The 16,864-nt window shown below is 39.8% G+C and overlaps 1 protein-coding gene across 1 annotated transcript in view; it reads left to right on the top strand.

Moving 5' to 3' along the window:
- SLC38A9 (solute carrier family 38 member 9) overlaps positions 1–11,139 on the top strand; it is a 41,103-nt gene extending 29,964 nt beyond the window's left edge. Inside the window, exons 13-15 of the mRNA XM_072359595.1 lie at positions 1,286–1,434; positions 7,376–7,465; positions 9,567–11,139. Coding sequence (XP_072215696.1) covers positions 1,286–1,434; positions 7,376–7,465; positions 9,567–9,732 — 405 coding nt within the window. The 3' untranslated portion in view covers positions 9,733–11,139. The remainder of the gene's footprint in view (positions 1–1,285; positions 1,435–7,375; positions 7,466–9,566) is intronic.
- Positions 11,140–16,864: the final 5,725 nt, after the last annotated feature.

The following is a 16,864-nucleotide window of genomic DNA, read 5'->3' as shown; positions in this document are numbered from 1 at the left end:
ATGTTTTACTGCTCTACACGGTCATCCTTGACCTTTAATTAAGTTATTAAAAAAAAACAACAAAAAACTGCTTCTGCTGCTTGCTTCGTGATACTCACATCTGTTCTTCACTCTGGTCAGTTGGCTGATGCTTCATGGGCACTACCACAAGCGGATGAGTAATGCTTTTGTTATCTCATTAGCATGCATGTCTGGTTGCCAGTAGTTCTCTAAAAACAAACATTAAATAAATCCTCTGTGAAAGTGAAGACCAAAGGGAGCAACACAGACTTGAATGTTTAGTTTATTTATTTCTGAAAGGTATCACGTTTACATTTAATTGTGTGTGCAGTGACAAATCCTGCTCACTTTAGTAGCTTTCAAGTACTCTAAAGGAAAAAAAGAAAACAACCCCCACAAAACATTAAAGGAAATGCATGTGTATTCACACTAGTCTTTGCTATGGATGGGTTTGCAGTATAGCACTGTGGTGGGCCTTGCCAACAAAGTTCTTCAGATAATAAATAGCCCTGCTGTAAATGCTATTAAACTCTTCTCTGCCTATAGGCAAGGCTGATTCTCACACCCCTGACTAATTCAGAGATAGGAATTGTGTGCTGGTGATGCATTTTGTTCAAAGTGATCCACGTTGCCTGCACAGTAGCTAGCAATAAAGCAGCTTTTAAAGGCTTCCTCTGACTTCAGGTTAGTTAGAACTGGCATTGCTGCTTAACCAGGAAATGATATATTTTTAAACACATTTGTAGTAATTTAATGGGATTAAAAAAACAGTTAATAGATGACAACAGCTGTTATTGCAGTTTATTTTCTGTAGTTATCCTAATACTATAAAGCCACTTAAATATTTCCATGTAATCTAAGTCTTATACTGTTCGGATTTTCAGGTGTTTGCAATGTTTTTTGTTATGATAATGATGCAATTTTACTGAATAAATACCTTTATTTCGTGATATGACAGGTAATAAGGGCACGTGAATTCATTTGTCTGAGCAGTCAGGTAGCTGCTCCATAGGCTTAATTATTTTGAATGCTGGGAGTAGAAAATATGTTTTAACATTGAAATTGACATCATCTCTTTAATATGAAAATAAAAAGGGGGTTGGGGATGTATTTGGTTACATAACATTTTCAAAGGGGAAAAGGAATATTTCATGTTCCAGGGTTGATCTAGCATGTAGATTTGCTTGGCTTTTACTGTTTTCTTTGTTGAACACAGATATTAAAAATCAGCACATAAACGTTATTGAGACACCGCTGGTAAATGTAACGTTATCTTTCTGCTTAGAATTTTCTAGACAACTTTCCCAGCAACGACATCATGTCTTTTATTGCAAGAATATTTCTGCTGTTCCAGATGATTACTGTATACCCGCTGTTAGGCTATCTGGCACGGGTGCAGCTATTAAGACAGGTTTTTGGAAACGCTTACCCAAGGTAAGAAGACTATCCTTTGACAATAGCTTGGCACGCTGTGCTTAACTACCCAGTTGTACGTGGGTCAGAAAGTTGGCTGAGCTTTCAGGAGTTTCCTTTGGTGCTTTAGTACACTTCAAAATGTAATTTCAAACTGTTTGCAGAGGCAAAGGTTGAAGGAAACTCTAGCCTGCAGGCCGGGGACTGCTACGGCTTGGCAGAGCAGAATGGGAGGGAGCTGTGTCTTTTGTTTTAGCTCTTCATTTCATTTTTGTCTGTGCAGTTCCTTTGTCATGAATGTATATAGCAAAAAAATTATTTTCAGCTCAGAAAATTTATACCAAGTGGTTTTTAAGTTTTGAAAGGCGTGCACTCTGCGCATTAACCTGTCAGGGTTCAGTATTGTGTTTTGATTGTGCATAGCTAGTAATCATCCATCTGTTTTTAAACAGAGCTAATAGCTAACTGAGTTGTTAGCCATGTTATCTTGACTGCTGTTATGCTTATAAAAATAGCTTTTCAGATGCTAATTTCAGAGACGAGCCACACCCTTGCATTTGTGCCCTGCCTGAGCACCAGGGAAAAGCTGACCCAGAACTCAATTTGGGTTCTGTTTGTTTGTTGTTGCTTTGTTGTTGCTGTTGTTTTAAATAAAACCTAGGACATCTATATTTGGAATATCATCTGAATTTGTCGCAGCTGAGAAGTTGGTATTTATCTCTGAGTTTCTTATTTTATGTTGTGAATTACTGTTGATGAAGGGAAGGAAAAAATATCACAGGAAGCAATGTGTATTTCCTCTGTGGCATCAGCAGTAGCATGTGAGTCTGGGAAGACATTGTCAAAAGTTTCACGTTTCTTCTGGGTCCTAAAATAGGTGTGGAAAGGTCTAGAAACTGGATGTCTAAATTAGGACATGAAATAAATGCCTGCTTTTTTTGATGCTAAATTGTACTCAATTCAAAGAGGAGGAGATTTTTAGGAACTGCTGCAAGCTACTATTGGAAACAAGGCCATTGATTTAAGTGCTAAACATGGATTTCACAGCCGTTGGGAAATAGCCGTATTCTTAGTATTACATAAACCTGCCTCTTCCCATCTCTTATCCCAAGTCGTTTCCCTTCTGGCCTCTCCTAAAATCTTCATACAAGCCCCTGCTCAGGTTAGCTCAGGCTTGCTGTTTTTAAGCTTTCGTGGTATGACGAATGCGACAATGCACATTCTTTGTTCTTGTCTCCACGACAGCTTCATAGCTTCAGTCTTCTCCTGTGGGTAGCTTCAGTCTCTTTTTTTTTTAATTATTTTTTATTTTTTAAAGTCCTTATAGTGGAGATATTTAACATTTCTGAGGAGTCAGAAATTGTTTCTAGGAAGCCACTTGTTCTCTTGTTCACCTATGGAGGCAAGGTAGTACGTTCTGACTGTATGTTTCTCTCTTCAGTATCCCGGGTATCTCACATGTTGCTCAAATGTCACTCAATTGATATCCAAGCTCCGTCTTCTGTATATTTATATCTTTGTTTTCCTGGGCAGTGGGGACTAACTTTTTTACCAGAAAAAAAAAAGAAGACTGATCTGTGAAATATGGACTTCAACTCTTAGGTGTGTATCTAGGGTGTGTGTATGGAGGGGCATATTTGCAGTCACTTGACCGATGAATATTTGTAACTAAGGACTTGGAAGGATGAAGGAGAAAAAAGACCAGAGAAGGTGAGGTTCGGCATCATTTGGCTAGAAGGATCTGATACAAATTAAAACGACAGCAATCTTGGGGTTTTGAGACTGATTCTGTTGATGTGATTTTTTCCTACCTTTTCCTGTATTTATTTACAGACTGTGGAAATAGGGTTTGGGGATGTTCTTTGATGGTATGTCCATCCACATGTATATGCAAGAGCGGATATCTCAGTGTGCCAAATTCAGATGGGTGGTGCATTTGAATATCTGTGTTGGCCACCTGGCTTCCCTGTGTTGTGATTCAATATGCCTTATTAGACCTATTTCCCTATCCACATCCTTCCTATATTAAATTTCCTTTGCAGCTACCAGAATGTTATAAATTTACATTGTCTGTAATTGTCCTGTTTGTAAAAAAAAAAAAAAAAAAAAAAAAAAAACCAAACATGTTTTGATTGGAAGGGACCTCAAGAGATCATTGAGTCGAACCCCCCTGCTAAAGCAGGTTCCCTGTTGTAGGTCACACAGTTAGGTGTCCTTCAACAGTAAGTCTGTGGTGCTGTTTTCTGAGAGCCCAACAGGTCTGAATTCTACCTTTTGAAAAAGAATCATCCTTATCTTTGAAGAGCGAAAATACACATTGACTCTAAATCGGGGGATTCTCCTTGTCTGTCAGTTTCAGACACCTGTGCCACTGCCTGTCTTAAACACATATATAGACATGCTGGGCACAGTGGTCTTAGGACAGACACCATCACAAAACCTTGAGCCTTCTTGTGCTTTCCACGATAGATTTAGTGATAATAGAACACGTCCTGATTTCATCTTTTATTGAGCAAAGAGTACATTAGTGTAAAGACCACAACACAGAAAGGGACATACTGGGACAAAATCCAAGCAAATCTTTCTTCTCTCTCTTGTGTTGTAAAAGAAGGCCAAAACTCTGTGTTTGGGGAAATTACTTTCTTTTCTAAAGCAAGATATATTTACAATGGCATCATTTAATGAGTGACTTATAGCCAGAGGCATGTGGTTTATCTGCTGCCTCTGATGTGATTCTGGATCTTCTAGCATATATAGAAAGCTAATTTTTTCTGGTGTTACTGTTGGCTTGTGGCTACAGTGATCGCTGTGACAGAGAATTCCCTTGATTAATTACCATGCCGTGCATAAAATACTTTGTACAGTTGTCAGTTTTTAGAATTTCTTTTAAAAATCTTCCTTGCTCCGAGAGGTTAAATAAACTGATGGACAGAAATCCCTTGGCTTTCCTCAAAGACTGTCCTCCCCTCACTCCATGGCAGCCCAGCAGACCTGCCAGTTCTCCGACAGATGTGTGTCTTCTGATGCAGTGAAGAACATTTCTGCTGTTTGCGTGCATGCTTCACAATCTGCTCCTCATCTCGCTTCTGCTTTGTGTCTGAGCTGCAGTAACTCGTACTATTTTGACTGATGTCACTTGGGTGAGACTTCTGGGAAGAAAATTCAGTTTCAGATTCAGTAACCTTTCAAAAATCTTTACTTACATGAACTTTGTTTTGATTTCTTTATTATTTAAATGTGCGTGTTCATGTTGTAACTACACGCTGATTGCAGCACTTTTAACTTCTTTGCTTCTGACCTGTCAGGGTTTTTAACCAGTTCCTTCTTTAGTTTCTTTAATATTACCTGCCCTGGGGTTTGTCTTCACACTTGTTGGTGTGATTCTTACTTTAAGGATGCTGAAGTTAGCCAAATATGTATGGCCAGCATTATTCACAGGGATAACTGCAGCCAGCACTTCCACAGGGGAGGACTTGATGCAGCATATCTACTGATTGCTTTTTTTCCCTATGGATGTAAAAAAGCCAGAAGTGATATGGTCATGCTTCCAAAAATTACTGCTTTTCTGACTGCCTTTCTGCAGCGTGTGGCGGCCATTAAGTGTAAAGCAAGCTACTGGTGGACTAAGGCTGCACCCTTAGGACCGGTGAAGACATAACTGCCTGTGGGGAGTGCTTGTCATTGCAGGTGTGCGCCTGCATAAAACTTGGAATCTTATTTTTCAAATAAATATATGCATAAACATATTTTTATATGTGAAAAGAATAAATAGTACAGCTGCTGGTAGCTGTGTCAGATCCTTACGTGTTCAGAAGGATTGTTTTCAAATTGTCAAGTATCCTTCTCGGTATTTGGGAATGTGACTTCTTCCTTTCTGAAAGGTGAGATAACCTGAGTATCTGTGCAGGTAAAAACCCAAGCATGCAGCTGTGGGGGGGCTGTTTTCTTGTGATTTAAATGCACAGTCCATTCTGTCGGAGAACTGGAAACATGGTCTAATCTGGGCTGTTATTGAAATGGTAGAAAGGGGTGCAGGAATGTTCCAAGGAGAAATAGCGTCATCTTTTCCCTTGAAGTGAATGGATTAAAGTCCTCTTTGGGGTTTTTGTTACTTTTCTTGCAGTTGCTGCGTAATTGTGACAATAAAAGCTGGAAGACAGTTCCCTGCAAGGACTGCTTTGGAGTGTTTTCAGACCATTGCTTTCACTTGAGTAAAAACGCATCCTTCCTTGCCCAGATGTTAAAAAAGCAACAGCTTCAAACTACAAAATCATTTCTGTTCTAAAACGCGTCAAAATGAAATATCCCCAACTTTTTTTTCAATTTTTCTGCAAAAATATTCTGTACCAGCCCAAATTTGGAAATCATATCCTGACCGTGAGGCCTGCACTCTGTTTAATCTTGTTTGCTGAAAGTTATCTGAGCCAAAAGGGAAGGAAGGAATTGCCACCGTTTTTTTGCGTTCATAAACTTCCTTTGTGTGAGATTTGCAATCTGCCATGAGTGCGAGGTAAGAGAAAGGAGACGTTAACAAAAAGCTCTGTGAACTGTGTAGTTAATTATGTTATTTTAAGGAGTATTGGAGAAGCAGTGGATGTTTGGTCCATCTTCTATTCATATTCTGACTCTAGGGAGGCGATGTGATCCTTGGGGTTTTACCAGGTTTATATGGGACAGTGTTTCTCTTAAGATGCCACTGCAGCCTTCAGTCTCTGAAGTGTACCTCTCCCGCACCGCTGTTAGAATGCCACACACAGAGTTAAGGATGTTATTTCTGTCTATTTTTAGATCATTTTTTATGGGCAAATCTTAGGAATATTGTATATCTTCAATTATGTCTCTGCATGTGAGTTACTGCTGTTCCCCGACACCAGAATGAGTCCCTCTGCCACTTCAACCTTTCTTCCAAACCTGGAAGCTGCCAGCCAGTCTTTCAGCCATGGAAGTGGTGACTTTTACCACTTCAGCAGCTGTAACCCACCTGAAAAGATTGTTCACTAATGACCTTCTATGTAACACAGATACATTCTACGTTTAAAATAATTAGCATCAGCTTACAGGTTTTGATTATTTTAAGAAATCCAACCATTCTGAATCAATAAAAACTGTATCTGTGCTTCCTGTTTGCAATTTCTTCTTTCCCTTCATAGAAACAGCTGTGTGACCAAAATATCCCAGTGTTTTTTCTTATATTTCCTGACTTTACCTTATGCTGAAGTATGCCAACATTTTATATTCTCTGAAGAAAAGTGATACTCTCCCGAGTGTTAGCTGTGTGCATAGTGCCTGCGCTAAGTCAGTCTCTTGCGTTAAAAGCTGCTTGTGGAGAACAGGAAACCTCCAGTTTTTTCATCCTTGCTGAAAAAAGGAAAGCAACAGGAAATTATTTGTAAAACCAAAATCCATTTTGAAAAATCTAGTATAAGCAGCATGCGTCCCTGAAATTAAATTAGGTCCAGCATCTCAAACATTTGTTCTGTATCAAAATATATTAGAGGTCAGGTATTAAGTGCTTGTTCATTTGTTTTTCATAGTATGCTGCATAGCATTTTCCTTTCAGTGATGTATCTCTCCTCTTGGTTTCTATAGCTCACTCTGAGCAATCCAGATCGATCTCTGAGCAAACTAATGTTTTATTGTCCTTTTCCTCAGTATTTGGGTATCCACCTGAAATACCTGAACACTGAGTCCCACGTGTGATGCTTTCAGAAGAAGTGCCAAATTACACGTGCTTACTCCTTAAGAATATTTCAAATCAAAACACTGGATATTTAGAGTTTGGTGTTCAGAATTTTCAGTAAATGTTACGTTTACTGTGAAATTGATTGGCTTTAATAGCATGAGTCATGCAAATTGAAATACCATCCGTGCACCTGTTAAATATTAGTTTAAATTAAAGGTAATGGTGTTTCATAATAAACACGGGGTAGATTTTAATACCTTTTTTCTCACTTCCCTGTAGTGTTTTCCATGTCCTTGCTCTGAACGTAGCAATTGTAGGAGCTGGAGTAGCAATGGCAAGATTTTATCCAAATATCGGAGGTATCATAAGGTAAGCATTGCTTTGCACATTAAACTTGCCTATGGTGTTAATGTGTTTATGTCTCAATTTTGAGTAAGAACAATAACGTAAGTAATCGTAACTTTATATTTCGTGGTCTTAGGCTTTTGTAAGCTGTACAGAGCAATTTCAGAAGTATAAGCAATCTGCATCTGCTCTTTATAAGTTCTGACAAGCAGCTATCCATAGTTGTGCCTTTGTATCTGCAGTGACTGAGATGATTCCCCAAGTTTCACTAGAGCTATACCTGGTCACCATGTAACTATTCACATCAAAGACTATTATGTTCCTTGTTTATTAGTTCCTTGTTATTGTGTAATTTCTCTCAGTTTTTAAGTTAAGACCATTTGAAGCTAATTTGAAAGTCCATGATAAAAATCCAGTAATGCAAGTCACTTAAAAGGGAAAAGCGACATAAAATTTGTACTTCTAAATTCCGTCTTAGATTTACTGTGTTAAACACGTGGGATTTCTGTATTTCTCCTATGAAGAAAGGCTGAGAGCTGATCTTGTTCATTCTGGAGAGGAGAACGCTGAGGGAGACCTCGCTGTTACCTTCTGGTACTTAAAGGGAGCTGATACAGGAGGGAGACTGACTTATACGTAGTCTGATAATGACAGAACAATGGAGAGCAGCTTGCAGTAGAAGAGGAGAATAAAGGTTAGGTATGAGGAGGAAATTCCTTACTCGCACAATGGTGAGGTGTTGGCATAACTGTGCAGAGAAGTTGTGGGTGCCCCATCCCTGGAGGTGCTTAAGGCCAGGCTGGATGGGGCACTGGGCAGCCTGAGCTGGTGGGGGCAGCCCTGCCCACAGCAGGAGCTGGGACTGGGTGGATTTAAGGTCCATTCTATGATTGATCTACATAATCATGGTCATTCATTCCTAGTTTGCATTTTTCCTACAGCAGCCAGGAGAGGGAGATGTTTAAAACTACAGCAATTTGCAATTATAAAACTAGAATGACAAGCTTGGATTAGTTAGTATAGTAAAATAACTTTCTTTTGCTCGGTAGCTGATCTTCGAGGTGTCCTTTTCTTTTGTTTTCTATTTTTTGTTTTTTTTTTCCACTTTTTGTTTTCCATTTCCTTTTCTTTTGTTATTATTTCTCATTTTAGTGAAAACATTCTGATTCCAGTGATGGACAGTTTAGTTATTAACCAAAAATAAATATCATGTAATACACGTCTCTGTTTGCAAACTGATCTTGAGCTCTGCTGACGCATTCACTGTGCGTGGCAGTTAAGCATTTGGAACAGCGCATTTCCATCTGATAAGTTTTCTGTATACGGCCTAACATATGTTTACAAGTTTTGTTATGCAGGCTTATTTTATGTAGCAGTATTTCCACTGTCTAAAGGGCATGATCAAATCTTTGAAATAAAATATGTTGTTAGTTAATAATTTACATTGGGCTGTACTATTGCTTAGTAGGTGGAAATTCACAGCGGGGGAAAATAATGAAAAAGGTTTTGTAAGCAAGAGATTGGTTAGGAAAAGTTAAATGTTTCTGTTGCTGTGGTTGGTTGAGCTTCCAGAAGGGCATTTTGATCTTTATGGGTCTGGAGAATAGCTTTTTTGAATCTCATTAAGTTATTTAAAATAAAAGTCGCAGATTCGAAGGCGTTTCTGCACCTTTGTGGTTCAACATGCATTCTCAGATGGCTGGGAATCAATGAGATCTGCAGTTCTGTGAGTAAAAGATGCTTAACACAGTGTGCACTGCTGGTATTTTTACGTTGTGTGTCGACGGATTTCCCCAAAGAAAGTAAAAACATCCACAGTGAGTCCAGTCAGTCCCCAGAATCATGTGGGAATGGGACTGGAACTTCAGAGCCATGTCAGAGCACGGGTAGGGAGAGTCAGGGGCCTGAGACACACTCCATGAAATGCCAGTGCAGGGCAACAACAAACAGAGATGGGTGTTTAGTGACTGCAGGTAGCCACTGTTTGGTCAGACTGTTCACTGGTTTGAATGAAACAAAAGATGACAAATAGTAATAGTTAACACAAAGCGTTTTGTTCTCTTCCCTTCCACCCTCCCTTTTCTTTTTTTTTCTTCCCTCTCCCTTCTCTCCCCCCTTTCTTCAGATACTCTGGAGCAACATGTGGTCTGGCCTTCGTGTTTGTGTATCCGTCGCTCATCTACGTGATCTCCCTGCATCGTGCTGGGCAGCTGACGTGGCCAGCATTGATCATTCACATCTTTATAATCCTCCTTGGACTGGCTAATCTGATTGCACAGTTCCTATTATGAAAACCCCCTTCTCCCTGTGGCTGTCACAAGTGATACTGTGACATTTGGCCACAGCCTTGAGCAATGTTACCACACATGATAATGCGATCTTCTTGAGAAAAGCTGCACCTCTGAGATAAATTCAAAACATCTTACAGGCACTTGAAAGAAAACCTGTTTTGTTCCACTAAAAACACAAGTTTGCGATAAGTGAAGTAGTTCAAGTGTGATTGGGGTAGTTCTGTTGTTGAATGCACATCAAGGGTTAATGAGGCTCAGATGTTTCAGTTTTTTTTACAGCTAACTCCTCAAAACACTCAGCTTTTGGCCTTAAGCTGTGGAACTCCTCTTTCCTCTAAGAGGACTGTCCTTACTTTTAATCTGAACGTGCTCCTATGGTATTGTGCATTTGCTGTTTGAAATGTGCTTTTGTTGCAGTTGTTTTACTGTTTTGTTTGGAAAATGAAGAAATTGTTTGTTTGTTTGTTTGTTGGTATAAGAAAGGTTAATTTGTACTCATTGGGGTCAAGATGCACTCTTAATTTTGAATATGCTATTGAATTGTTTTGGCAACATTCTTCCTGTAAAAAATTCCAACTGTAAGAAACAATAAACTCATATCCCAGTGTTTTATTCAGAACCAACATATACACAAGTTATTTGTGATCTGAAAATGAAAAACATCAGGAGGATGAAAAAAAGATTAGACCAAGACTCAATTAAAATCAGAATTCCAGGCTTGACCTCACTTCAACTCCTTTAACTAAGTGAAGCTGTCTTGTCAGGAGTTATTATGCAGTTCTATGGATGCAAGATGCTTTGCAGGCTTGGTTCATACTCCCTTGTCGGATCTTAATCTCACTGTGCTCTTCAGCGACATTCATTGCTGTAGATATTCCAGACCTGAACAGAGACATTACAGGCAAAGCTAGCATACTTTCGTGTTGTGCATTAAAGGGAATCATTTCTGTTTCAGCTGATTCTTAAAGGAAACTGCAAGAATCTGGAAAAGGTGGTGGTGTTTCATTGTTCTTATTACTGTTGATTTTGTCTTATTTTTAATTTTTTATTTACCAGCCAAGAGAGTGTGCATGTATGTGTATACACCCTCCTTTACCTGAGAGTCTGAGCCCTAGCCTAAGGTTTGTGCTTATAGCATAACCTGGACAATCTGCCGTACTTCTCTAGGGAATAATGTTGTGATTTTGTGTGTGTGTTTTTGTAACGATGAATGCAGATCCTTTTGCTAACACAGACTTTTTAAAACTGTGCTAAGGATGCTGTCTTCCATAAGTGTCCTTTGATTTGTATGAAATACACATAATTATTTCATTTTATCTTCTTTTTGTTTCTTGGAACTTTTTGTGCCTTTAAATCAAAACTGAAGAGTGCACCCACCATCTGTCCTGCATTGAAATTACTGACGCCATCCTGGTCATCTTCCTTGTGTATTCTTATTGTCCAGTACAGGGTTTCCCTGTTGCCTATGGTCTATCAGTCCACCCTTTCCACTGCCTCACACTGAGTACATCTGATGCTGCTGACACCATTAGCACTGGGCCTCTTCCATAAAATTACAGTAAAGCTTCCTACTTGAATGTCTGTGCAGTCATCAATGCATGTGACTCGGTGATGTGTTCCTTCCGTGTTCTCACTTGTCGATTTCACAAATTAAACCTTCTGTTTTGTTTTGTTTTTTTTCCTACCCAACAAGCCTCCCCTCCCTTCTGACTTATTTTGCACATTTATGGTTCCTTAACTTAAATTTGGAGGTTTAGCAACATTAACTTGTTATAGAAGAGAACCTGAACTCCAAAATGAGAGTTAAAAAAGAAGAAAGGAGATTCTCGGGCATCGTTGGCCTGATTCACACGAAGCTCAAGTGCTTATTTTAGATACAGTGCTTCATCTTGGTGCAGACCTGGGTGTCTGCAGCTATTCCATCTGATTATATTCTTCCTTGTTTCATTCGGATTTGATTCCATCAGTTAAATCCTCGCTGTTGAGGCTAATAATAAGTGTTCATTGATATCAGAAAAATTTATTTCCATTGTGATCTGTTAGTTCAGCAGAAACTCACAGGTAAGACAGAGTTCATGTTGATGCATCTTTATTGTGTCTTCTGTTTGCCTTCTTTCCAAGTGAGCAAAATGCAATCATCTTATTTGATTAAAAATTAGAGGGAAATTATCTGTACCTTCCTGATAAACCTGCTTTAGATCTGGGTTGCGCTTCTTGCTGCACTTCGACACCTTAAATTTTAGTTTGAGAAGTGTTAGAGTGATAGGAAATAATTCACTAGACTATCTCGAGTGAAATGCGTTTTGTTGTGAGAAGTATATGTATATGTTTATACATATAAGTATAAGTATATGTTTAATTTTATTGCATTCAGCTGGGATATTCACAAGTGTCAGAATCAATTCGGGAGTAAGCAGAATGAAGTTTTTATTCATTTTATTTTATTCCTCTGACAGCAACCAGCATCATAAGTTAAAAAGTAATATTTTAAAAAGTAAAGGCAGTATAAGAAGTTAACCCAGCGTGATCTATATGCATTGCCAAAGCCATCAGCAGCCAGGGCAATTCCCAGGAAGCTCTAGAGGCAGTTGTGGAAGTGTCGGTGCAGTGGAGGCTGGGTGGTTGCATGTGGTCTGAACACCTTGACCAAGGAATTGGTGTTCCAGTGGACGACTCACATTAAACAGAAGTGGTTTTACTTTCCAAGGGCAAGGGCTTTAAGTCTGCCTTCTGCCACAATGAAAATTACCTTCTCTATATCCAAGCTTGTACAGGCCTTCTCTGTGATGGCCTAGCATTGTCTGTTCCACTTGCTTAGTGTTGTCATGGTCCAGAGTCTTCCTTTTCTAGCAGCCTTCAAAGTCCCTCCTATATTTCCTGGCTTTCACTTTTGTCTCAGTTTTGCCAGTCACAGCTGTGTCTGCTTCTGCAAGTCCATTTTTCCTGTTATATCTGTATTAATACCTGACTGGATGCCAGTAAATATATTAAATCCAGTAGTTCAAATGATTTCTGTGGCAAAAACGAGCATTTGAGATTCAAATGTTGCATCATTTAGATGGGAATTTAGGAAAAGCGTGTTATGCAACATTTTTTCTTAAAAAATGTCAAATGTTCAGGCTTCGCATAATGAAAAATATGCCAGGATAATGGCATTTGATTGCGATGCCCAAAGCCGTATTGGCTTTATTCTTTGCCCAGTCAGCTTCTGGATTGCACCCTTCTCTGCCTTCTAGGTTTCTGCGCAAGAGTTAGCTTTTGATTATGTGACCACATCACGCTTTTCACAGAGCATCACCTTGAGAGTGCATGGGTTGCAATGGTGATAAGTCTTCTGTCATTGCTCAGGCTTGCTCTTAGCTTTGAGTACTGGAAATCGTTTGCATGCAGGAGCGTGCTGCCAGCCCTAAGGTCTGGAAATTCCTTTGTGACCTTCATTCACAGATGCCCCTCAAACCCGGCATAGCACAGCAGAGCTGAGAGGCGGTGGGAGTATAACTGAAGGAATGCTGGATCTGCTGCGGGAAGGAGGGACTCCTGGGGAGTTTATGACCATCTGATCTTTGAGATTGAGTCTGCATTCTGGGAAGTGCCAGGGCTTCCTGTGTACTTTCAGATTACTGCTGTGATAGCAGTGCCCTGCTGTACCACAGGGAAGTGAGAGGTATGGTAACCTCTGGAGTGCGTTTTGGTTTTTTGCTTTTCAGGACATTTTATGTCCTAATAGGAAGTAAGATATTAATGACACTAAAAGCGTGAAAGAGTTTGTTTCAGCTGGTTGTACCTTGCCTCACTGGGAGTATGGTGTAAGCTTTTCCCTCTTAGCTGGTATTCTGTGAGGCTGTGCTATGATCAGCATATTTAATTTCTTCTGCAGTTGAGAGCACCATTAAGCTTTCCTTGGAAAGGAGCAGGACTCAGTTTGCCAGATCCTCTTGCCTCTCCCTCCTGTAATTTCAGATGGTGGAACCAGAGCTACGTAACTGTTGCTTTGTGGTTTGTGTTTCCAAACACCGACAGATACGAGGAGAGCAGGGAGGGTCTTTCACTTTTTTGTAACTAACCTAATGGTGGCTTTTCCCGAATATCTCATTTTTGTAATCCTGAAGTGGATTACACAGTTCAGATGAAAAATGCAGCTTTATGTAAAACGTTTTTCAATCCCTTCTTAGTATGTTTATGTTGCAGCTTGGCTGGAGCCCATTGAATTATTTCCAATAGTCCAAAGACTGTTTAAAAACTGCTGTCCATGTGTTTCTTTTCATCATTGTTTGAATGGTCTTTTTTCACTTCCATGGACCTTGTTCACTTCTGACATTTCACCAAACTGTTAGAGGAAGTTGAGATTAGTCAGGTCATTTCAAATCAACACAGCAGAGTCATTCAGCTGCAATATGAGGGGCGAAGAAATGCCTACACATTTGAGTTCCAGGCGAGATACTAAATGCCACACCAAACAGAGACATTGTCCCAGCTGGCTTCATTTCTTCAAGCAAAATGAGTCTGTATTGCAAAACTGCTACAAGGGACTCAAGTTACAGCCCAGTTAGAGGGGCAGAGAGGAGGATGTTTTGCACTGAAGCTGACTTCTTTTATTTCTCTCTTTGCTGAATATCTAGTTGCCTTCATACAGGGTTTGTATTAAGGAGCCCAGATATCAGGTTTACATAAGCAACTTCAGGGAGATCTCCTCACCCTCCTCTGAAAAGCTGAAACTGCTGTCTTCTTGTAACTTGATTTTTTGAGGCCTTGAAATCATGTCTTTGAGGTTCCAGCAACTCCCTAACTAGATTTTCACAGTTGTTTCTGGTTTATGTGTTATCTTCTTTGCCCTTGATATGACATGTACAAAAAGAATGAGAGGCTGAGGGGTAACTTCTTATCCGGGTAGCTGTAATTACTTCTCTCTAATATTAGCAAGGATATTGACAGTGCAACAAAATTTGTTATTCTGAGTGGATGATTTTTATATTTTTATTTAAATATCTGAAGTCTGGCCTGAGACTGTGTACTCCAGAAGAAGAGATCAGGTTAATTAAAGACAGCAGAAAGTAGTCTTTGCACTGAGCGTACCTGTGCACAGGACAGATAAGTACTTCTTCTCTGCAGGTAGGCAGTGACCCCATCATAGCAGTTGCAGCCAACGATGGGCTAGATCTCCAGAAATAAGCTTTTACCTGCAGCATGCATTGTTTTTCGTTTCTTTCCCGTCTTATTTTGTAGATAACAGGCGCCCCAGTTCACTCCTTTCAGACAGGTCTGTTCACCCGGTTTGCATCTGGGTAATAAATTACCATTTAGTGGCATTGGAGGAGCACATACAGAACCACAGGCTCTCACACCTTCCGTGGGAGCTCATGAGACCCTTGTTTCTTCCACAGTGAAATCTTCTTTGTTCCCCATCTGCACTGAAATGGCAATACTTATCTCCTAAGCCAGACCGCAAGAACACTTCAGCCACAGGGCAAAGTTGTTAAAAACCTGGCTCCTCTGGATTTATTGTGAGGGCATTATTCTCTTTTCTTTAGCTTTTACCTTCATCCCATGTGTTCATACTGAAAAAATCAGACTACTGGACAGCAGAATGCTTTAACACTGTGTATGTTTCTCAGGGCACCTTGACTCAAGTCTCTAAGAATTAATCTGATAAAATGATCTGTGCTGAATCAGGGGCAGAACCACATCAACTTCATTTTATCCAGAGTATGAAAGGTCTGGAAAAAAATCACTGAAAAATAAGCTCCATAAGAAAGTGAGGTACAAAGGCAAAGCTTTAAAAGTCATCAAAACAAAATTTCCTGGCAAAGGCAGCCTAAACCTCTGGCTTATTTGGGCCTACTGCCATCAATAGGAATCCTTTCCTTTCCTTTCTATGGGCACTGATTCAGGCCTTGAAGAAACTGCTCTTGAAAAGATTCTGGCAGTGACAGGCTGGTTCCCTCAGAAGCAGCAGTACTCGGCATTCCATGCATGGAGCTGGGTGTACTTCAGCAGCTTTCATTCAGGTGTGGTCAGATCTGCAGTACAGTTCACCTGTTGCATTGTAGAGTATAATACAACAGATTTTGCCTTTTAAAAAGTGCTGGAAAGGTGAATACCAGACTGAAGCACGGTGTAAGTGAGAAGTACCTGTATAATTTTAATGTGGGTTTGTTGTGATTGACTGATTGATTGATTGATTGATTTCTTGTAATGGCATCTTATACAGGAGGAATCATAATACCTTTAACCTACTCGCAGCTGTCTATTTCATCCCAGGGTATATCTTGCCCTTCTCTGACTTTGAGCAGAAACACATAAGAACTCTGGGATTTGTGCATAGCTGCACTGTTACATCCCTCTGCATTTGTTCAGTTATAGTTATTTGTCAGCAGCATTTCTCCGTGGAGTATTTTATAGCACCTGAACCATGCAGGAAGTATGCACTGAGATGGACCTGCTAGATTTGGTGAATAATCAGTTGTGTGTAGATGTTTTCATGTGTTTCTGGGGAAGAAATGGAAACACTAAGGGCACTCTGTCCTTCTCAAAAACATTTACAAGGGATGGTCTTCCATTCCTTCTACAGAGCTGCAAAAGATCCTCCCTTCTTGAAGTGCTGTGTGAATTTCCATACAATTCACTGCCTTCACTACTGACAGAGCCATAAACCTCAAGCTAGATAGTTGGAACAGACTGTGAGCTTTTCTGACTGTGCTGATTTTAAAATGTTAAGATGAATGGTATGTGAAGTTACAGAAGCCCCGGAACTCAGTTTTCTGATGTGTTTCTCCTTTGGCATCAATTCTCACTCATAGTATCGTGCTGCTTTTTTGTCGTGGAGTTGTCTCTAGATCTGTCCATATCCATGACGTGGACAGCAGGTCAACAGGCCTGAAAATGAGAGGAAGGGAACAAAAAGGGAAAGGAACAATTATAAATAACTAAATAAAACAGTGGCAATGATCTGATGAGGAAGATTAATTAACTAATTGTAATAGTAGGAATACAAGTTAATTGGAATTGAAGCTAATAAACCAAGATAGTAAGAGAGAATATCCAAAACCAAAGCTGGAGAATGGCTAGGGAGCAACACACTGCAGAGAAGAGCAGAAAAGGAAAGGGGTGTCTGGAGCATTAACTCTTTAACTCC

The sequence above is a fragment of the Excalfactoria chinensis genome, chromosome Z (assembly GCF_039878825.1).
Source record: "Excalfactoria chinensis isolate bCotChi1 chromosome Z, bCotChi1.hap2, whole genome shotgun sequence".
Taxonomy (NCBI): domain Eukaryota; kingdom Metazoa; phylum Chordata; class Aves; order Galliformes; family Phasianidae; genus Excalfactoria; species Excalfactoria chinensis.
Note: the sequence above shows the minus strand (reverse complement) of the source record. Positions and strands in the feature narration are given on the sequence as shown.